The 23,803-nt window shown below is 40.7% G+C and overlaps 1 protein-coding gene across 1 annotated transcript in view; it reads right to left on the bottom strand.

Annotated features, from left to right (window-relative positions):
• Nucleotides 1–23,803, bottom strand: part of ryr2a (ryanodine receptor 2a (cardiac)) — a 612,110-nt gene that overhangs the window by 180,581 nt on the left and 407,726 nt on the right. Inside the window, exons 65-67 of the mRNA XM_069936123.1 lie at nucleotides 21,535–21,616; nucleotides 4,020–4,150; nucleotides 718–1,038 (exon numbers count right to left, since the gene is read on the bottom strand). Coding sequence (XP_069792224.1) covers nucleotides 718–1,038; nucleotides 4,020–4,150; nucleotides 21,535–21,616 — 534 coding nt within the window. The remainder of the gene's footprint in view (nucleotides 1–717; nucleotides 1,039–4,019; nucleotides 4,151–21,534; nucleotides 21,617–23,803) is intronic.

Genomic DNA, 23,803 nt, shown 5'->3' with positions numbered 1-23,803 from the left:
GCTGTGGACTTGATGAACAGATTCCTATAAATGAGTAAAACATTCCAAAATATTTATATTATTTGGAGTATTGTGTGCAGTTTTGGTCACAATACAATAGGAAAGATATCAATAAGATTCAAAGACTGCTGAAAGGATGTGGCCAGGGCTTGAGGAACTGAGTGACAGGGAAAGGTTAAACAGGCTCGGACTTTATTCCCTGGAGCATAGAAGAATGAGGGGAGATTCGATACACAAAACTGATGTGTATCGATAAAGTAAATGCAAGTAGGCAACCAGAGGACATGGGTTAAGGGTGAAAGACAGGAATTAGGGGAATTTCTTTCCATGGAGAGTGGTTGGAATGTGGAATGAGCTGTCAACTGAAGTGGTGAATGCGGGCTCAATTTTAATATTTAAGAAAAATTTGGACAGGTACATGGATGGGAGAGGCATGGAAGGATGCAGTCTGGTGCAGGTCAGCAGTGGGACTAGGCAGAATAATAGTTTGGCACAGACTAGAAGGGCTGTGTCTTTGGTGTAGTGTTCTATGGTTCTAAATTATATCAGTATGCATACATGTGACTATTATATGTTGTGTATTGTGTGTGTATGTGTGTGCACTTTGGTCTGGCAAAGCAGCTTCAACTGGTTGTATATGTCGTCAGATGATAATAAACGAAGTTGAAAACAAACTGCAATGTCATCACAAAGAGCACCAATTAAAAGCAGCATTACCTGCTAATCTCTTCATCCAAGCTCCTTCGTCAATGCCCAAGTTGTTCGATATGATCTTCAGAATGTTGCCCAAGAGGGTGTTCATGTGTTCAGAGGTGAGGGCTGTGCAACACAGCTCTGCTTTCTCAGGATTGTTCTCGGGTCCATGTTCCCACCAATGGGACATGTAGCTGCACAACATGGGCAAAATGACTTCCATCACGTGGGGCATCTGGGTGTAGCGTATACCTGATTCTGCCAGCTCCATTATCTCCCCCAGCAGGCACTCCAGGGAAGGAATATTAGGACACATGTCTTCCACCTTGGGTGGCAACTTGAGTGCTAAAGCATAATAAAGAGTGTTAATTTCTTGAAAACTGGTAGCCCACCTTAAATGGTCCAACTTTAGATTAATTCTTTCAAACTTTCACTTCTTGCTAAGCAAGCTTTTTATTTTCTCCCGTCTCCTTAGCAAGATATGTTCAAAATGATGTCATGTTTGACTATTTCTAATAAAGATTTACCGTTCCAAATGCTATTGCAGCAGAGATAAATATAGGAACAGAGATGACATGGTCAATGACATGTCTGGAATGACACTGACCCGAAAATAATTCTTCACAAATAAGAGTATGGTTACATCAAGCATGGGAAATAGCTTCTTCCTTCAGGCCATGAGATTGACAAACAATATTCTATTACAAAGAAAATAAACCCAAAATATCTATTTATTTATTTATCTGTCCATCTATTTATTTTAAATAAGATCTGTATGTATGTATGTGAATACAACATGCAGTATATGTGTGGGCACCATTTTCCAGAGAAACTGTGTTTTCTCTGTTTGCACATGTACAGTTAGACGATAATATGCTTGAACTTGAACGTACATCACAGTACAGGCCCTTCAGCCCTCGATGTATGGATGATAATAAATTAAACAGCAGATACTACAATTTTAAATATGTATCAGAAAATACTGGAATAACTCAGCAAGTCAGGCAGTATCTGTGTAAAGGGAAATGGTTATTGTTTCGGATCAGAGGGCCTTTGTCGAGACATGTGAATGGCAAGGTGATGGGACTTGCCCAGGGAATAGGATAAGAAAGATAAAATGAAAATGGAAAATGTTGGGAAAACTAATCAGATTAGGCCATATCAATGGAAAAAGAATAGGTTAATGTTTTGATTATTCATCATGCCTGAGCAAAATGTATTGTGGTAGCAGTGAAATATGGGCAGAACCAAGGGAATGATGGAGGGAATGTGCATGGCAAAGGTACTGTAGCTGGGCCAGTTGTGGCTGATGTGCCATTCTAGGTCAGGCATACATAGAGATGAAAATAAAGAAGGGACAATAGGTGGATATGGGCAGGAGGAACAAACATACTGTCCGAAGATGGAGAATTCAGTGCCACATTTGAAAGTTTGCCAAGTGGACAGAGAGATGAGGAGCAGTTGTTCTTTGAGCTTGCAATGTAATAGTACAGAAAGCCATAGATGGATCAGGTTAGGCAAGGGATAGTGAATTAAAATGACTCTGGAAGCTCAGGGTCATTCCTGTAGAGTGAACATGAGTACTCCACAAAGGTGTCAAACAGCCTGTGGTTCCTTTCTCCAATGTAGAGGAGACCACACTGTGAACACTGCACAGTGGACTGGAAGAAGTGAATCACTGCTTCACCGGAGAGAATGATCGGGTCCTGGGTGGTGGGGAGACAACAGGTGGAATCTCTTGGGGTTGCAGCTCCTATGGTTGCACAAGGAAGTGCCACGCAACAGGGAGTTGGAGGTGGGACAGGAGAGGCGATAAACGGAGTCACATCAAGAGCTGTCCCTACAAAAGGCTGAAAGGGGAGTGGAAGAAAATGTGGGCCTGGGAGTGGAAGTTTGTTGAAACTTGCGGAAATTGATAAGGGTGATACATTGAGTGTGGAGAATGAGGATGTGGAAAACTTTGCCCAGGTAAAGAAAAGGTGAGAGTAGAGGTGAAGGAAATACTCGTGCAATTGTTGAGTTTTGTGGACCAATTCTTTGGGTCAAATTTGGGGGGGGGGGGGAGTCGACTTTAACATGCGTCATACTCTCAAGGCATTGGGAGCTCGGATGGCTGTGACCGAGTGGTAAATAAACGTTCAGGGCATCAGAAGCTCAAATAGGAGGGTGGTTGAGGCAAGGATCCATGGTCGGGGCATTAGGAGCTCAGATGGGCAGGCGGCCAAGGTGAGGATCCACAGTCGGCATCAGGAGCTCAGATGGGCCAACTTTATATATGGGCCAACGGGATATACAAAAAGAATAAGGATTTTTGGGCCAAACAAGGTGAGGGAGGGGTTGACTTTTGCACGGGATCGACTATTACACAAGTATATGAGTGATCAGGGCCTCTGTTCACTATGGGAGAGGAGAAACTCCAATTAAATAAGAATGGGTGTTTTACTATAATCTGAAGAAAAAGTCATTTGGTTATAGACAGCTTTGTTCCAGGTATATCAGTTGTTTCAACCTTTTTCTTCCCACTCACATACCACTTTAAGTAGTCCCTATTGCAATTGGTGCTCTGTGATTAGTAAGGGATTGCTTAAGCTGGTATGTGAGTGGGGAAGGTTGAGAACCACTGCTCTAGACTCAATTATTACTGAAATATTTTGCTTGAGAAAAATTGTCATTGGCCCATTTCCTTTGGAGTTATGAAACCATCCACATAACAAATCAATTAAGTACGATTAAAACAGTGGTTTTCAAACTTTTTCTTTTCACCCACATACCACCTTAAGCAATCCTTATTAATCACAGAGAACCTATGGCATAGGAAATACTTAAAGTTATATTTGAATGGAAGGTAAAAGGTTGAGAATTACTGAGGTATATGGAGGGTAACTGGATGGACAACAGCGTGATAGAAGTGCACAGGTAAACACCTTTGAGTGGTTGCCTTTTCTCATCTTCTGCAAACAAAAAGAACCAAAGCCTGGGTTACTCTAAGTGCATTTATCATCCGTTGCATCTAAGTTACTGAATAGAAACATATCCTACAATTCAATGAAATGATGCAACACCAGAGCAAAATACTGCATCAGTACATTTGTGGCTCTATTAAAGAACATAGAATCTGATGAATTGATATCCAAGAGCAACCCACTAGCTGCAAAGAAAGTTAATCTACTTTCTCTGACATGAAACAGAAACTGAGAAATACCCAATCGTTCAAACCACTGTGAAAAATGAAACAAAATTAACCTTTCATCAGAACTTCTGTCGCCTGACCTGCTGAACAATTTTCTCTGTTTTCATGCGTGTATTTTGCTACAATATTGATATACCTGTGAGATCTTTTTGTGTCTTCATGTTGTAGCTGGAGAAAGGATTGTGCCTATTCAAGTCAGTTTCTAGGAAGGCGACGGGAAATGCCCCAGCAAATGCTGCCAGACATTCCCCCAGTGCTGGACGCTGCCTGTGAACAGAAAATATGAAGCAATTAGAGATTAAATTAATGAGGATCTTACAATAAACCATCCTTAGTTTTGTAAATTTGGCAACAAAGATGGTGAATGGACCTTGAAGATCACATTCATTCTTTAAGGTCACCTCAAAGCATGTTTTGATGATGAACCTTCAGCCTAATTGCCTCTTTCAACCAGCATACAAAGGAAATTAACAAAAGGTTAGTTACCTAGTTCAAAGTATAAAAAATCTCAACTAAATACATTATTTCATAGAATGCAACCATACTTGTATTATATTAAAACATGTTAATACAGTTTTATTAGCCATGAGAGACAGGGTGTGCCAAAATTATCTTGAAACAATTTTAAGTTTACATTTGCACAAGCATTCAGTGTACACATACTTTTGTCACAGGAAAAAAATTGCACAACATAAGATTTTTTGCACATACTGTGATGCAACATTGATAATAAATAAATAATGTTCAAAGTAAGAGTCCTTAAATGAATCTCTGATTGAGTTTGGTGTTAGGAGTCTGAGGGTGGAGAGGGTGGAGCAATTGTTCTTGAACTTGGTGATGTAAGTCTTGAGGCACCTATACCTTTTTCTTGACGGTAGCTGCCAGAACAGAGAATGTCCTGAGTGCTATGGATCCTTGATGATTGCTGCTGTAGATTTTCTTCTTGGTGGGGAGAGTTTTGCCTGTGATGTACTGGGCTGTGTCCACTCTGTTTTGCAGGGTTTTCAACTCAGAGGTATTGGTGCCCAATACTAGGGTGTGATGAAGTTGGTCAGTCCACTTTCCGCTACACATCTGTAGAAGTTTGCCAAGGTGATCAATGTCATACCGAAACTCTGCAAACATCTGAGGAACTAGAGGAGCTGACATGCTTTCTTCACTATGACATTAGAGGGCTGGGTCCAGAAAAGATCATCCAAGAGAGTGACTCCCATGAATTTAAATTTCCTCACCCTCTCCACCTGTGAACCCCTAGAAATCACTTGATTGTACGCCTCTGGTTTTCTCTTCCTAAAATCCACAATCAGCTTTGCGAAACTCTGTAAAACCTCTTTGAGGGATGCCTACCCTGAGCCCCTGCCCCTCTCACCCCACCATTTTGTTTGGGTGCCTGTCTACATTTTGCTCACATTTCAAGCCTGAAATGTTGGTTACGTAACTTTCTTTTTGCTACGTAAAGGACCCTGTTTGACGTGCTGAGTTTCTCCAGCATTGTGTTTTCACTTTCACCATCAGTTCCTTGGTTTTAGTGCAAAGTTGTTGTTAGTACACCATTCAGTTAAGTTTTCAACCTCACTCATATGCAGACTGATTGCCTCTTTTTATATAACTCACTAGCATAGTATCATCAGTAAATACATAGATGCTGTTGTCATACTGAATTGAGTAGAACGGGGGGGCTACATATGCAGTTCTGTGGTGTTCTGATGGAGATGATCTAACTAATGGTCCCTGATTGGGGTCTAGAGGTGAGTGATGCACAAAGACTGAAATTACTGGAACGGAAGGCTTTTATTAGCAAGAGATGGACAGCATCCCTTGGGTTGCTGGCTCTCCCTGACCCACACTCAAATTGGAGGCAGGATTGTGGCATGAAAGCCTTTATGGGGGATAAACGGGGAGGAGTCACGAGCTGGCCAGTGAGAGCAGGATCAAACATAAAAGGTCATGTCACTTACATATACAATTGTAGTTTCATCACATTCACCCCCCTCTTTTAAAAGAAGTTGCAGGAGGAATCACGTGATGGAGTAGTGGCCAGTCGGGGAACTCCAGCCCTCTCCGGAAAAGTAAAAAAAGACAGTGAAAAAACAAAGGCACAAACACAAAAACCAAAATAAAGTGAAAGTAAAGGTGTGGAGAAAATGGCAGCGAAGAAAGAAAAGCCAAAAGCAACGGGAAAAAGAGAAGAAGAAAGGACGTCGGAAGAAGAAGATGAAGGCCTTACCTGTACGAGGAGGCCCGCCATGGACAGAGAAGCCCGCTCCCTAAGGTCAGTTGAAGCCCCAAACTCGGGACTACAAAAATGGCTCACGGAGCCAAACAAAAGTGCGCAACCTCCTCGCACATGCGCGGATGCGCAAGACAAAAATAACACTGACGGGAGGGGGGACCAGCTGAGGAGTTGATCTCCACAGCTGAAATTGACAACCACAGCAAAGCAGCAAGAGGAAAACATAGAAAATAATGAGAACAAGAAAGAGAGAGTAAAAAGAAATCAAAGAAACAACAGATGACCAACCCAGAGGAAGAAGATCAGCATCAAGACACTTATAGTAAAAATAAGAAGACCAAAAATACCCAACAAAATAAAACAAACAACCCAACAAGAAAACCAGAAGAGACAGAGGTAAAGGACACAGATCCTGGAGTGGACTCAGAAGAAGAAGAGGAAGAACACAGAGAAATGGAAGATGAAGGGAAGGGCAAGTACATGGATATATTTTTTTTAAAGAATATATGGAATCAGTAAAAGAATGGCAATCACAAGAATTCAGTGAAATAAAAAGAAGAGTAAAAAGTACAGAAGAAAAAATAAATAGATTAGAGATGATCATGTCAGATATAGGAAAAAGAGTGGACAAGGTGGAAAAACGAGAAACAGCCGTAGAAATGGAAGTAAATGACTTAAAAAAGAAATTAGAAGAATCTGATAAAAAAGTTAAAGAGACACAAGAGCTGTTAGCTCAGAAGATAGATATAATGGAAAATTATAATAGAAGAAACAATATAAAGATAGTGGGACTTAAGGAAGTTGAAGAAGGCAAGAATATGAGAGAATTTATAAAAGAATGGATCCCCAGGGTCCTAGGAAGACCAGAATTACAGGAAGAAATGGAAATAGAAATGGCACACAGAACATTAGCCCCTAAACCACAACCACAACAAAAACCAAGATCCATTCTAGTAAAATTCCTAAGATATACAACAAGAGAAAATATATTGGAGAAAGCAATGAGGAAAATAAGAGAAGATAAAAATCCACTGGAATACAAAGGTCAAAAAATCTTTTTCTATCCAGATATAAGTTTTGAACTCCTGAAGAAGAGGAAGGAGTTTAATACAGCAAAATCGATCCTATGGAAAAAAGGATATAAATTTATGCTAAAGTATCCAGCGGTGCTTAAAATAGTTATTCCAGGGCAGAAAAATAGACTATTCTTGGATCCGGAGGAAGTACGAAAATTTGCAGAACAACTACAAAACAGACAGAGAGATGAAAATATGTAACGAGAACAAATATGACCACAAACTATATGTATGTGTGTATGTAGGTGTGTATATATATATATATATATATATATATATATAAATATATATATATGTGTATGTGTGTATGTATATATATATAAAAAAATAGAGTATAGGTAAGAACTAAGAAGGGAAAGAAAGGGAAGAAAGGAAGTATGGGGGGAATTAAGAGAGTGACCTTTGTTATATATGAAGATTAAAATCTTTTCTGGGGGGGCTGGGTGGGGAAGAATTACGGTTACTGCGAAATCAGTTGACGCTTGCGAGTGAGTTCGCAAATCCAAATGGAGAGGGGAGATGTGGTTGCCCAACAAGGGACAAAGGGCAACTCAGGAAGGGGAGGGGATAGTGGGGTTAAAGGAATTTTAGATAGGAGAATAATGGAAATATTTTATGTTTTAGAAATGTTGTCTTATAATGTGTTCAAAAAAAGAAAGCAGAAATGGATAAGAAGGAAAGGTGATGATGAGGAAACGGAAAGGAAAGATAAACAAAGTATGAAATAGCTATGTTGAACTATATGACTTTAAATATTAATGGAATACATAACCAAATCAAAAGGAAGAAACTGCTAAATTTACTGAAAAAAGAAAAAATTGATATACCATTCGTACAAGAAACACACTTAACTGAAGTGGAACACAAGAAATTGAAGAGAGATTGGATAGGACATGTAACAGCAGCGTCATATAATTCAAATGCTAGAGGTGTAGCTATATTAATCAGTAAAAATGTACCAATCAAACTAGAAGAGGAAATAATAGATCGAGCAGGGAGATATGTAATGATAAAATGTCAGATATATTCGGAGTTTTGGAATTTACTCAATGTATATTCACCTAACGAAGAAGATCAAAAATTTATGCAAGATATCTTTTTGAAGATAGCAGACACGCAAGGGAACATACTAATAGGAGGGGATTTCAACCTTAATTTGGATTTAAACATGGATAAAACTGGGAAAAAAATTAACAGAAAATACAAAGTAACCAAATTTATAACTAAATCTATGCAAGAAATGCAACTTTTGGATATATGGAGGAAACAACACCCAAAGGAAAAGGAATATTCATATTATTTGGGTAGACATAAAACATACTCAAGAATAGACCTATTCCTGTTATCAGCTCGCATGCAAGAGAGAGTTAGGAAAAAGGAATATAAAGCTAGACTATTATCGGACCACTCACCCCTGTTATTGACAATAGAGTTAGAGGACATCCCACCAAGAATGTATAGATGGAGATTAAACTCCATGCTACTTAAAAGGCAGGATTTTAGAGAATTAATTGAACGACAAATTAAAATGTACTTTGAAATAAATACGGAATCAGTGAAAGATAAGTTTATACTATGGGACGCAATGAAAGCGTTCATCAGAGGGCAAATAATAAGTTATGTAACTAAGATGAAGAAGGACTACAATCAGGAAACAGCAGTTGGAAAGGGAAATAGCAAATATAGAAAAAGAATTAGCAATGAAGGAAGACACAACTAAAAGAAGAGAATTGGCAGATAAAAAAAATAAAATATGAAACACTACAAACATATAAGGTGGAGAAGAACATAATGAAGACAAAACAGAAATATTATGAACTAGGAGAAAAAAAACGCACAAAATTCTAGCATGGCAACTTAAGACAGAACAAACTAAGAGAATGGTATGGGCATTAAGGAAAAAAGTCAAGCAAATCACATATAATCTAATGGAGATTAATGAAAACTTCAGAGAATTCTACGAACAATTATATCAAACTGAAATCAAAGAGAAAGAAGACAAAATAGATAAATTTTTAACTAAAATTGAACTACCAAAATTACAAACAGAGGAACAAAATAAATTAACAAAACTATTTGAAATAGAAGAAATACAGGAGATAATAAAAAAAACTACAGAATAATAAAACACCAGGAGAGGATGGATTCCCAATAGAATTCTATAAAACATTTAAAGATTTATTAATTCCTCCCCTTCTGGAAGTAATCAACCAGATTGAAAAAACACAAAGCTTACCAGATTCATGCAAAACAGCAATAATTACAGTAATACCAAAGACAGGGAAAGATCCACTCGCACCAGCATCATATAGACCAATATCTTTACTTAACACAGATTAAAGATAATAGCTAAACTATTAGCAAACAGATTAGCCGACTATGTACCAAAAATAGTAAATCTAGACCAAACTGGATTTATTAAAAAAAGACGAACAACAGACAATATCTGTAAATTTATTAACTTAATTCATGCAGTAGAAGGAAATAAAGCTCCAACAGTAGCGGTTGCTTTAGACGCAGAGAAAGCCTTTGACAGAGTAGAATGGAATTATTTATTCAAAGCACTACAAAAATTCAGTTTACCAGAGAAATATATTAATTGGATTAAAGCATTATATAAGGGGCCATTGGCGAAAGTGACAGTAAATGGATATATATCAAAACAATTTAACTTAAGCAGATCAACAAGGCAGGGATGCCCACTATCTCCCTTATTGTTCGCGTTAGCCATAGAACCACTAGCAGAACTGATAAGAACAGAAAATAAAATAAAAGGGATAAAAATAAAAGACAAGGAATATAAAATCAGTCTATTTGCAGATGACGTTATAGTATACTTAGCAGAACCAGAAATATCAATAAAAGAATTACATACGAAATTGAAGGAATATGAAGAAGTGTCGGGGTACAAGATTAACGCAAATAAAAGTAAAGCAATGCCAATGAATAATGTGGATTTCTCAAAATTTAAGAAAGAATCACCATTCAGATGGCAAATGCAAGCAATGCGATACCTAGGTATACAAATAAATAAAAACCTCGGCCATCTATATAAACTCAATTATTATCCACTAATGAAAAAATTACAAGACGACTTAGAGCATTGGAAAGACTTACCACTAACACTGATAGGAAGGATAAACTGTATTAAAATGAACATTTTCCCAAGGATACAATACCTATTTCAGACATTACCAATACGCTTAACAGAGAAATTCTTCAAGGAGTTAAAGAAAATAATAAGGAAATTTTCATGGAAAGGGGGGGAACCAAGGATAGCACTAGATAAATTAACAGAATGGTATAAACAGGGAGGCTTACAACTACCAAACTTTAAAAATTATTATAGAGCCGCACAATTAAGATACCTATCAGATTTTTATCAAACAAGGGAAAAGCCAGATTGGACTAGATTAGAACTAGATAAAATAGTGGAGAAGATACCTGAACATATATTATATAAATGGGATGAAAAATTGGTACAACGTAGGAATTCTCCAGTATTGCATCATCTGCTCAACATTTGGAAGAAGATTCATGTAGAAAGGAATAAAACAAATTACCAACTACCAAAACTAATACTGACGCAAAATCAGCTAATCCCTTTTACAATAGATAACCTTTCCTTTAGAGAATGGGAGAAAAAAGGGATCAAAAGAATAGAAAATTGTTTTTCGGGAAATAAATTATTATCCTTTGAACAAATGAAGGATAAATATAATATAACTCACGATACAGTGTTGGCATACTACCAACTGAAATCCTACTTGAAGGACAAATTGGGAGGCAGTCTGACGTTACCAGAGGGAAGTAATTTTGAATTTGTGATTACAGACACAATGATAATCAAAAAATTTGTAACAAACATGTATATTAAACTACAAGAAAAGGAGAATGAGGAAACAAATGGTAAAACTAAACAAAAATGGGAACAAGATCTAAACATAAAGATAAAGAATGAAACATGGGAGAAGTTATGCTCCGGAACTATGAGAAATACAATAAACACGAGGTTACGTATGATACAATATAACTGGATACACAGGCTATACATTACACCTCAAAAGTTAAATAAATGGGACCCAACAGTATCTGACAGATGTTTTCGCTGTAAAAAGGAAATGGGAACAACAATTCATGCAATTTGGACATGTGAGAAAGTGAAAAAATTTTGGGAAGATCTAAACCAGATATTAAATAAAATCACAAAAAGCAATATACCAAAAAACCCAGAGATCTTCCTCCTAAGTAACATAAAAAACAAAGAATTTGGACTCGATTTGGATGGAGCACAAAAAAGATTTGTTATGATAGCCCTGCTGTAGCAAAAAAAATGTATTATGTTAACCTGGAAATTAGAAGATAACTTGAGAATACAACAATGGTATATAGAAATGAATAAATTTATTCCATCAGAAAAAATAACATATAATTTAAGAAATAACATTACAATATTTGAACAAATATGGGAGCCATACATGAAACATAATAGAGAAAACCTACCATGGACATCTACCACCTAAAATGACAGAAGGAGAAGAGAATGAAAAGAACTGACTCAGTGGAATTTCTTGTTTATTTTTATTGAGTCACAACATTGTTTGACGGGTTTAATGTATCTTATTTTCTGAACTTTAAATAAATGGGAGGGGAGGCAGGGAGGGAGGGAGAGGAGGAGGGAAGGGGGGAGAAAACGACACTGTATATATTTAAGAAGGAAAATGTATGTATCTTGTTCAATATGGTTTATAGTGTGAAAAATAAAAAATTTTAAAAATAAAAAAAGAAGTTGCAGTTAGGTGACCTCATGAGTTTAGTCTGTCCGGTGGCCTCCTTTGGCGTTGTGGCTGGCTTGTGCCCGCCCAGGGGTCTGTGGTAATTTCCGTTGGGTCTGGCTGCTCCATCTTGATTTGCCCGGCCGGTGTGCTTGATTGAGCCGGGAGAGTGGGAGCGTATGTGTTGGCTGCTGGATTGGCCGGGGTGCTGGGGGTAGGAAATTGAGGCCCTGGAGAGCTGGGGAGTGGGCATGTGTACCAGTCGGCTGGTTGGGGAGGGGGTCCAGATGCTCCCATGTGTGCCAGGTCCTGGATGGATACTGTGTACTTGCGTCCACGTAGGCATACTCTCAGCCAGAGGGTCAGACTTATGGGTCCTTGTGTGCCTGCGAAGTAGGACTGGCCAGGGAAGTCAGCTAGGTGAGTAAGGTGATTCCCTTCGCCGATCTCCTGGGGAGATCACGAGTCTCTCATGAGGTGTCTCATTGGTGGTGGTAAACAGGAGGGACCAGATATCGTGAGGGCTTCTTGCCAGTGGGGGATGGGGAGGTCCTTGGACTTTTAAGGCCAGTAGTACTGCCTTCCTGAACATGCTGTTCTCCCACTCCACCTGGCCATTCCCTTTTGAGGTTATAGCTGGTGATATGGCTAGAGGGAATGCCCTTGGACAGCAAATATTGATGTAGCTTGTCGCTCATGAATGACAAACCCCTATCACTATGGATGTAGCAGGGGTATCCAAAAATGGTGAACAGGTTGTTCAGAGCCTTTATGACGATAGCTGCAGTCATGTCTGGGCAGGGGATGGCAAAGGGAAACCACGAGTACTCATCGATGATGTTGATGAAGTACACGTTGCAGTTCGTGGAGGGTAGGATCCTTTGAAGTCCATACTCAGACATTCAAAGAGGCGAGTGCCTTTGATCTGATGTGACTGGTTGGGATGGTTGAAGTGCAGTTTGCACTCCACGCAGACTCAGCAATTTTTGGACAGTGTCCTGATGTCCTCAATGGAGTTGGGGAGATTATGGGTCCTGGTGAATTGAAAAAAATGGGTGATCCCAGGGTGGCAGACACCATCATGCAGTGCTTGCAACCGGTTTGACTGCACACTGGTACATGTCCCTCGAGAAAAGGCGTCGGGGACTCGTTGAGCTTTCTTGGCCAGTACAGTATGTCATAATTGTAGGTGGAGAGTTCAATTCTCCACATCAGGATTGTGTCATTTTTGATTTTATCCCACTGCTGGTTATTGAACATGAAGGCGACCGCCTGTTAGTCAGTCGCCAGGGTAAAATGTTTACTGGCGAGGTAATGTTTCGAGTGCCATTCTGATTCATTGATAGTCTGGGCCTCTTTCTCAATGGAAGAGTGCCAGATCTTGGGGCTTGGAGGATGCATGAGGTAGCGCCATTGGCCTGCCCACCTGGTTAAGTGTGGCGGCCATGGTAAAGTCCAATGCATCGCTCTCCACCTGGAAGGGATTGTGTGCATTGTGGCCTTTGCAATGTCGGCTTTGATACGGTCAAATGCCTCGTGGGCTTCTGCCAACAGGGGGAATTGGTGGCTGAGGGGATGGGCCTTCTCTGCATAGATAGAGGCCCAGTGGGCATAATAGGAGAAAATCCCCAGGCACCTTTTCAGAGCCTTGAGGCAGTGGGGAAGTAGAAGTTCTAACAGGGGAGTACATGCAGTCAGGGTCTGGGCTGATAACTCCATTCTCCACAACACAGCCTAGTATAGCCATGTGACATGTCCTGAAGACACATTTCCCTGTATTATACATCAGGTTGAGGTGTTTTGCGATGCAGAGGAATTCTTGAAGGTTCTCATTATGGTCCTGCTGGTCATGGCCACAGATGGTGTCACTGTCAAGGTATGGGAAAGTGGCTAACACCCTGTGTTTGTCCACCATTTGGTCTATCTCCCTTTGAAAGACGGATACCCCATTCGTGACCCCAAAAAGGACTCTCAGGAAATGGTACAACTGACCATCCACCTCGAAGGCGGTGCACTGCTGGTTCTCAGGGCACATGGGGAGCTGGTGATAAGCAGACCTAAGGTCAAGAACACCCTGTATTTGGCGATTTGGTTTACCATGTCGGATATGTGGGGTAGGTGTATGGTCTGGGAATAGTCTATGACTATTTGTTGTTCCTCCTCACTCTTCACTACCATGCCCTGAGCTCGCCAGGGCCTCATACTCTGCTCTATCACCCCCTCTGCGAGACGTCTCACCTTGGACTTGATAAATGCTTCGTCTCCAGCACTATATTGCTGGCTTTTAGTGGTGACGGGCTTACAGTCTGGGGTGAGGTTAGCGAACAAAGCGGGGGAGATCTGGAGCGTGGAGAGGCCGCATGTTGGATGCGATGATTGAGTTTGGAGCTGTTGGTTGTCCCCGTGGGATTGGGTCTTCTAGTCAGCCACGTGGTGATGCTCTAAGTTTCACTGAAAGTTTAACTCCAGTAGGAAGGGTGCACAAAGCTATAGCAGTACTAGGAGTTGGACATCATGGTCTACCATGCCTCGGATAGTCAGCCACACAATACAACTGCCACAAACTTATGCCGATTTGGATTTGGAAGCTATGGAGACACTTTGCCTCTCAGCTGCAACCCAAGGGAATGGTGCTGTACAATGTTCGGGTGAATGAAGCTCACCGTGCTTCCACTGTCGAATAGCAAGCGGAGGGGCATCTGTTCACCTGGATGTCCATCATGGCTCTGGGAAGTTGATGTTGTCTGTGTTGATCCAGGGTTACCCATGACAGCATGAGTTCGTCATCTGAGGATATCCCTTGGCTGCTGGTGTCCAGTAAGATGGCGGCCCCCATGGTGCTCACGCTAACTAGACATCATTCGACAGAAGAGAAGAGAGAGAAGACAGAAGTGATGACATCACGGCCGATGATCTCTGCAGCGTTTCACGTCACGGAAGTGACTGCATCAAAGATGGCAGTCCCCATTCACATGCGGCGCTGCTGGGTTGAGGATTTGCTTCGATTACAGAGTTTCGCAAAGTATCCCTTTTACCCATAGGTGGAGCAGACGGCATTCTTGGCAGAGCAGCGTTTCCTTAGATGCCCGCAGAAATATCACTTCAGGTGGTCACTAATGGCTATGGAGGTCAGTTCAGGATGGGGTGGGGTTTGCAATTGTGTCTCCCAAGATGGTGGCGCCCGTGTCCCCCACGAGGCACCCACGTTTGCTGGAGAATGGTTCCGCATTGTGGATGGCCATTTCCAGAGTGTTTGCCAGTTTGATTGATTAAGGTAGGCTCAGTCTTTTCACCTCGAGTAGCTTCTGCCTTACGTAATCGGAGCGGCTCTGATCAGCAGCAGGGTGTGCTGTTCTGCACTCACAGCCTGGCAGTTGGAATTCCTCGCAAGCTCCTGCAGGGCCCTGACAAAGTCATTGAATGTTTTCCCCAAATCGCTGCCTGTGCAAGTGGAGTACAAGCCATGCTTAGACTTCATTCACCTGTACCTTGTACTGGTCTTTCAGGGTGTCCATTGGCATCCCCATAGATCTGGCAGTCCTGGACCATCTGGTAGACTCTGTGCCTGATGTACAAAAATAGTAGATGGAACTTGTCTTTGTCATCCTGGATCACAGCTTCAGAGGCTGCGAGGAATCTTTTGAAACAGAGGCGCCAGAGAGTGAATTTGTCAGCTGCTTCAGGATCTCTCGGGTCAATTTCTAGGCAGTCCAGCTTCAAGTATTTGACCATATTCCAAAGAAAACAAAGTCTTGCTAATAAAATTGATGCACGATCAATTACGCAAAGACTGAAGTTACTGGAACTGAAGGCTTTTATTTGCAAGAGATGGACAGCCTCCCTTGTGTTGCTGGCTCACCTTGACCCAGTCTCGAACTAGGGGCAGGCTTGTGGCATGACAGCCTTTATGGGGGAGAAAAGGGAGGAGTCACGTGCCAGCCAGTGAGAGCAGGATCAAACAGAAAAGGTCATATCATTTAAACATATAATAGTGGTTTCACCACAGTGAGGAAATCTAGGATCCAATTACACAGCAGGGTATTGAGGCCTAGGACTTGGAGTTTGCTGAATCAATTCTGAAGGGATAATGGTGTTAATGCTGAACTGCAGTCAATAAAGAGCTTCCTGATGTATGTGTCTTTGCCTTATTGGCTTTAGCACGAATCTTGTGGACTTGTGCTAAAGTACACAAGGATGATAACAGGTAAAGAAATGAGAATTACCTTCACATTGCACCTATTTCTTGTCACTCATTATTTGACAAAGCCCATCCCTAACTGACCTTGAAAATATTGTGGTGAGCCATCTTCTTGAAATCCTGCAGTCATTCTGGTGAACATATACCTGCAATGCTGCTGTGTGGAATTGTTTGTGATGCAGGATAGGGGAGAACTCCCAGAATTTAGACACATGGTCCAGTGAGTTTCTGATTAATGGTCCATCCCAGGGATTTGGTGGGGAACTTAGCAATGCTGATGCCATTGAATCTGAAGGGCAGGTGGTTAGACATTCTCTGGCACTTTTGTGACATGAATGACCTAAAAATTATCAGCCGGTGAGTGAAGACAGTCTAAGTCATCCCACGTGTAGCCATCTGTAACATTATTTGTTGAGGAGTCATAAATGGAATTGAACTTTGTGAATCAATCACTGAAAAGTCTCCACTTCAGACCCCACAATGAAGGAAAAACATTGATGAAACAACTGGACAAAGATAACTGATGCCAACAACCACAACCATCCACCTTAGTGTGAGGTACGAGTCCAGTCCTGGTGCTCTTTCCCTTTTACACTCGTTGATTTCAGTTTGACCCAAGCTCTTTACTTCTTCATTCAGTCAAAAGGTGCACTGATGTCAAATCACTCTATAATTGACCCTGTTAGTTCAATCTTCGATGAAGTTTGTGGTGAGATGTGGCAGCATTCCAAACTCTGCTTTAGTTGTTGGAGAGTAACACAGCAGATCAGCACGGTGAAAGAAATGGAATTAAGAGTGGAGGTGGATGACCTTTCATCAGATTAGGCTGATAACAGATTATCTGAGATAGGTTGGTAATTCAGAGGTAGGATGAAATTATAGTCTGTACTACTGGCTGAATATGGTTGCATATAGTTCAGTCTTGACTGACATTCCACTACCATTGAGAATAAATATGTTCCTGGAGCCTCCCTCTCCTGCAACCTGTTTAAGTACCCACCAGCATTAATGAGCAGATGTGGCAAAAGTACAAGGCAGAGCTTTGACCGGATCCATTGTCCTTGGAATCACCCAGTTCTGTCTGTTGATGCCAATTCTGCCGTTCAGCAGACATATTTGAATTCCATTCTTTTTTTTATTTAAATGACACAGCACAGTAAAAAGCCCTTCCAGCCCATGAAACTGTGCCTCCCAATTAACCTACCAACCCCATACCTTTTGGAGAGTGAGAGGAAAATGGAGTGCCCGGGGAAAACACAGGGAGGAAGCACACACTCCTTTCAGGAAGCGCCAGATTCGAACCTGGGTTGTTGGTGCTGTAATGAAGCTGTGCTATCCACTACACTAACCGCGCTGCCCACCCATGACTGTCATGCGTATCGAGGCAAAATGAAAATTTTTGTTTTGTGTGTCATCCAGGCAAAAACAACAGGTGGAATATAAAAAAAAAACCAAGGTGCAGAATATAATGAGAGTAAAATGCAATCAAAACTGTGCCGGTACCACAATGAGGTCAAGAGATCGATTTTTATGCAAGCAGACTCCGATGGTAGCTCTCGAATCTGCTGGCACGTGTCCTCTGCGCGATGCGAGAGATGACGATGGGGCAGGTCTTTCATTGCTCTCCTGAGGCAGCAGAAAGGTGCAGATAGAGACGCTGCATGGGAGATAAGAAGGCCTGGCCTGCGTTCACTACTCCCTGCAACATCCTGCGGTTGTCGGCAGAGCAGATCCCGCACCAAGTCGCGAGGTGTTGCCAATGCAGCAGCTTCTCATTGTTGGCACCTCGGTTTTAGGTAGAGCTGGTACTGCTCCTGGCAATGACCTCTGTACCCCTCATTGAAACAAAATTGATTCCCTGGCTTAATATTAATGATAGAGTAAGAAAGATGCCAGAATACGAGGTTACCGATTGTGACGGCGTACATTTCTGCTTCTGCAGTTGGTCAGTGGTGCTTCCTGGATGTTTAATTTTGAACATATAAATCTGTACAACACAACATGATAGGGATGATTCCACAAGCACAAAAGTGTGTACTAAGCTACCAAGAACAGCTGCATCTGCTGTAGCTAGACCGCCAAGAAAGTTTACTTCTTCCTGTCGAAATCCCAAATTGGCAGCCATCCCAATTTCACTGCTCATTCATCATTGCTGCACAGAACCAGGCCCTTTGGCCCATCTAGTTTGCGCCGAACTATTATTTTGCCTGGTCCCACTGACCTGCGCCCAGACCATAGCCTTCCATAACCCTCCCATACATCAACCTATACAAATTTTTCTTAAATGTTGAAATCGAGTCCACATCCACTACTTCAGCTGGCACCTCTCTTCATGAGGAAGTGTCCACCTAATGTTCCCTTTAAACCTAACCCAGTTCTTGTCTCACCTAACTTCAGTGGATAAAGCTCCATCAATACAAATCATAATTTTGTATACCTCTTTAAACTCCCACCCCATTCTCCGACGGTCCAGAGAATAAACCTTTCCCTCTAACCCAGTTCCTCTTCCTAGCAATATGCTTGTAAATCCTCTCTGCACTCGTTCAATCTTATTGATTTCTCTCCTTCAGCAAAGGAAGCTGGAAGATATTAATCGGGCAAGAATTTCCTTGCGATGTTTATCCCAATGCCATGATTCCCAGGGCTACCCCCCCATTCTACTTCTGCACCATTCAGATGGCTCTGCATTGTAAATAGGATAAGACATGGAAGGAGTCTGATCGATTGCCTATTCATTATGATTGAGTGGGTACCACTACATCAGACTCATACATGGCTGGTCTATGGGAGAGCTCTTTCAGTTCAGTCTCTTTCAAAGTTGAATGTTCTATGAGTAAGCAGGTCAAACTTGATGTCTAGGTCACCTGCTGAGAGATCCGTCAGGTTTTAATTTTTCTCTGCTTTCGAGTCACAATTCTCGTAAAGTTGAGTGGGTTGCAAGGCCCAAGAGTATTCAAGAGTCAATCACGTTCACAGGTTTGTAAACACATACAGATGGTCCAGTTTAGATATTTCACCTGTCGGGAAATGGTGAAACTGATTGGATTTGACTAGTGTCTAGTAGGTAAAGATGAACTTCTCAACATTTCAGTAAGCTTCCTGATGCTTAATTTATCACCTTTCACGTGCCTTTCAGAACATTGCAGATGTGACACAGCCGTGAGGTGCTGCGGAGAGATGAGAGAACAGCAACCATGTCCTGCAAGCCACCTTCTCACACATTGCTGAGTGTTAATGATCAGATCATTCATCCTTCAGAGACGTGAAGTCAAGATTAAAAACTAAATAGTGCAAGAGGGACAACTCATTTGACCAAAGGCCTGACATTTCAAGTGATGACTTGAAATAATGATGTCAAGCCTGGGGAAACAAAGACACTTCAAAATGTTGAAAAAGAACATCATTTGCTCTGTCTCTCTGATCACTTTGGTATTGGGACATTTTTTTTTTTCCTTTCAAAAGTAACAGTTTCCCTGGGAATAGTATGGCTTTCTTTATTAGAGCAAATAATGTCAGCCTAAAAACTACAGCTGAGGGAAATCTGAAATAAAGACAGAAACATCTACACGTCTAAACTGTCTTGATATAGCTACTGACATATTAAAGGACTCATCCCTCCCCAGTAGTATTCTCCTCTCTTCCCTTCTGTTGAGCTTGAAAACATGTACCCCCAGATTCAAAGACAGTCTTTGTCTTATGGTTATCACACTCTTAAATAGGACCCTCACTGCCAAAAGATGTTGCCCTTACATAATTTTTGCAACTCTATCTTTCAATATACCCTGTATTCTTTATATCCTGCATTATTTGAATTAATGTAGCATTACTTCCTACACTGCTGTCTTATTTATGATTTTTATATTTATTATTGCAGTACCAGCTGACTTGCCTGGATAGCATGCAAAATAAAGCTCTTTTCTATATTTCAGTAAATGTGAAAACATGCAATTCAGTTGCTTGGATTTTAAAATTCTAGAAACACTTAGCATCTATGGAAGGAGAAACAGTTGAGATCAAAGACCCCCCCCCCATCACACAGAGGGGAGAAAAAAAGCAACAGGCTGGTCCTTGTACCCAGGGTCTTCAATCTCAGTCATTAACAATTTTTCATTCATCGGGCCCGCTCGTCTCATTGAGTGTTTCCCACACTGTCTGATTTTAGTTCAAACCATTAAGTTGATGAGAAAGCATGCTGGGACTTTATACATAGCAAAACTTTCGTTTGATATTATTTATTCACATATTGCTCTGGCAAATTATTGTTGAATAATTTCAACATTGTTGAATAATTTCAACATATAATGTCTATTTTACTTTTTTCATGGTTGGAATGGAATGAGCCCAAGGCCACCCAGTCACACAATGAAGCACTGTAGCCAAAGGGACAGAAATTGCTGACTTCACTTCCGACTTGAACCGCTGTTTGCGGTCCTCGAACACGTGTACTTTCCAATTGTGGAGAGCCTCTCTTATTGGCTCACAGCATCCCGGACTCCTATGGAGTGGCCTGACAGGAGTGCGGTCTCCAGTTGTTGAAACCCCATCCTAACCTTTGCTGTTATATGGTTTTATCCATCAAAGAAATCAACATGATTAAAATTGAAGTAAATAATTTTTAAAATGACTAATTTTAGGAAATAAACCTTTACTCAAAACAATAAAATTATTTAAAACAAAACATATTAAGTCACTCAACCAGCCAAGGGACCTCATCAGGTTACGTAGCATCGGGCGGCATGTTTAGCATAGCAGTTAGTACAACACCTTTTCCACGCCAGCGACCAGGGTTCAAATCCAGCTGTAAGGCATTTGTACATTCCCCCATGTCTGTGTGGGTTTCCTTCGGGTGCTCTGGTTTCCTTCAAAATGTATGCAGATTGTAGGTTAGTTGTGTGTAATTGGGCAGCATGGGCTTGTGGGCCGGAAAGACCTGTTACCGTGCTGTATGTGTAAAAAATATCTGCAGAAAGTCACAAGTGCTGCTCAACTCACCGAGTTCTTCCAGCAGTTTGTTGTTTGTTCCAGATTTTGGCCTCTGCAGTCATTTGTGCCCCCCAAGTAACATAACCTCTTGCTCCCTTCTCATCTGTGGGAGCCACTTTGAAATTAATGGGATCTCAGATCCAGAACTACGTCAAAGATGTGACAGTGAACCATCAGGGAAGTCCAACACTTCCATAGTCGACAGTGTATGTGTTGATTTATATTTTAAAAATTACTTGGCACTAGTAATTAATTTGGAATAGAATTGCCAGAAAAATCCAGCCCAAGATCTATGATAAAGAATGGCATGAAACCTCACTATTGTTTGCAAATTAAAATGACACCCATCTTCTTAGCTGAAGTAGTGGTTGGAAATGTTGTCTTACCTTTCAACGTATATGCTTTTCCCTGTGCCCAGCGCATATAAGCTGTTTAATATTCTGTAACCAGAAACTTGCACGTCATCCACTGCAAAAAAAAAGTATAATATTATGTTACAAGAAATTAAACACCTTCTTGTCGCACTTTTAAAATTCAAGTTCATCTATGTCCCTGGAGATAAGAGGGCTTAGGATGAGAGTTATTTTAAACATTCTCTGCAACCACTGAAGGTATCTATGCGAGGGGCTGACTCAAGAAGGCAGCTCATCATCAAAAGGGACCCCCATGACATTGGTCATAATCTCTTCTGACAGAAAGTCTGAAGACCAGCGCCTCGAGGTTCAAGAACTTTCTTTCCAATGCCTATCAGGCTCTTGAACCTTTCCTTTCCATATTAATCATAGACACCACAAAAGGACGGTATGTACCATTGTAACACCCTTCTGTTCTTGCACAATGGTAACTGAATATTTATTTATCTTGTATTTGTTATCTCTCGAATTTAATGTATCTCATTGTAGTTAATTTTTATGAACTACCTTGGTCACTGCAGCAGCCAAGAATCTCAAAAAATAGATACACACACATTGTACAATGTACATAACAATAAGCACATAATCGACCTATGGTGGGTGTCACAGACAGTGGACAGAATTTCAATGAAAGTACTTCCCCTGTTGCAGATCTCCTCAAATAAGTTACACCATTTCGTGCTAGTATATAAAGTGGTACTAAATCTGCTTCTTGTGGCACCATTACATTGACATGGGCAATCAGAAGTTATATTTATTAATGTGTTTAATGTTTGGTGGGTGCAGGTGACAGTCCTCAGCCTTCTGTTTTCTCTTATTATCCATTCTCTGTAAATTGAGGTAACATGACGCAAATATTTGAATTCAGACAATGTCAATGGGTACTAAATCTGTACTGAAATATAAAAATATTATAAATTGTCTGCTCTTATATCCTATTATTTTTTGATATTGCTTCATACCTGTCTTTGGGCAGCACAGCTCCTGGGCCAGAAGGGCCTGTTACTGTGTGCTGTAACACTAAATTTAGAAAAAAAATTAAATGTAACGCTCATAAACACTTAATCATTCAACCCAGCTGCTAAATGCTCAAAATCTGTTAATCTGTGTCATTTTTGGAGAAATATAGTGTTTCATTAACACTTGTCCACACTACAAGGACAATAATCCATGGAGCAAGATTGATGAGCCATTTTAAATTTCACCACTGCAGCTGGGGAGCCAAGTTTCAGTTAATTAATTGAATAAGAGTAAGTCATGGTGACTGTGTAATAACTGGGTTAGTGTTTTTTTTATAAAAAAAACCCTTTCAGTCACAAATGAACTTTAAAGAAAGAAATCTGCTGCTGAGGAAAAACTTATAAAATCTTGAAGGGTTTAGATAAATCACTGTCATTTTCCCAGTAGTAAAGCACAAGTTTGGGCTTGAGCCCTTCATCAAGGTAAGAGCTCAAACTTAAAACTTTCGCTGTGTATCTTTATCTTTGCTATATAAAGTTCACTGATTGACCTGCTGTGTTCTCCAGCATTGCGTCATTTACCCAGCGTAGGAGAATCTAAAGCTAGAGGGCATAGATTTAAAGTGAGAAGGGAAAGACTTAAAAGGAGTACACTTATCAAGCAAAAGAGTGAGGGGCAGATGGAATAAGCAGCTAGAGGAGGTGGTAAAGGCCTGAGACCTTGTCCTGTTCCAAAAATGTTGATGATTTTATAAATGTGTTCACCCAATGAAATGCAGCCTTTCCAAGGAAATTCAAATTTACTGATAGAAGTAGTGAGCCAAATGTACAATTTTATTTCAGCCACAAGCCCTTATGTAAGATTGATCACTTGTTCTCTTTCCATGAGGAATTAATGACTTTATTTAATTACAATGAGGCACCTGGATGCACTCTTCAAGCTGAAACTTTTGTTTGGGAACATGGTGACAGACTCCAACAGATGGGAGATATAGAAATCCTCACATGGGGTCAGACATAGTGATTGTTAATAGACTGAAGACATCATGATTTGGCGACATTGACCTGATAATGCCCTAGTTAAACACTCCTAGTCAAGCCAGATACAATAGTGAAGTCTGATTGTGCATCAATCAACCAGTCAGATTTAATTCAGACAAGGTTAACTTGACTGAACAACCTAATGAGCCATGCTATCCTTCACACTGGCAGCTTGCTGCTTGACGTCAGTGGGCACTTTTTCAAATTGATAACTTTTTTTAAAATTCATCGTTTTCCTTTTC

Source organism: Narcine bancroftii, chromosome 4 (genome assembly GCF_036971445.1).
Source record: "Narcine bancroftii isolate sNarBan1 chromosome 4, sNarBan1.hap1, whole genome shotgun sequence".
Lineage (NCBI taxonomy): Eukaryota > Metazoa > Chordata > Chondrichthyes > Torpediniformes > Narcinidae > Narcine > Narcine bancroftii.
Note: the sequence above shows the minus strand (reverse complement) of the source record. Positions and strands in the feature narration are given on the sequence as shown.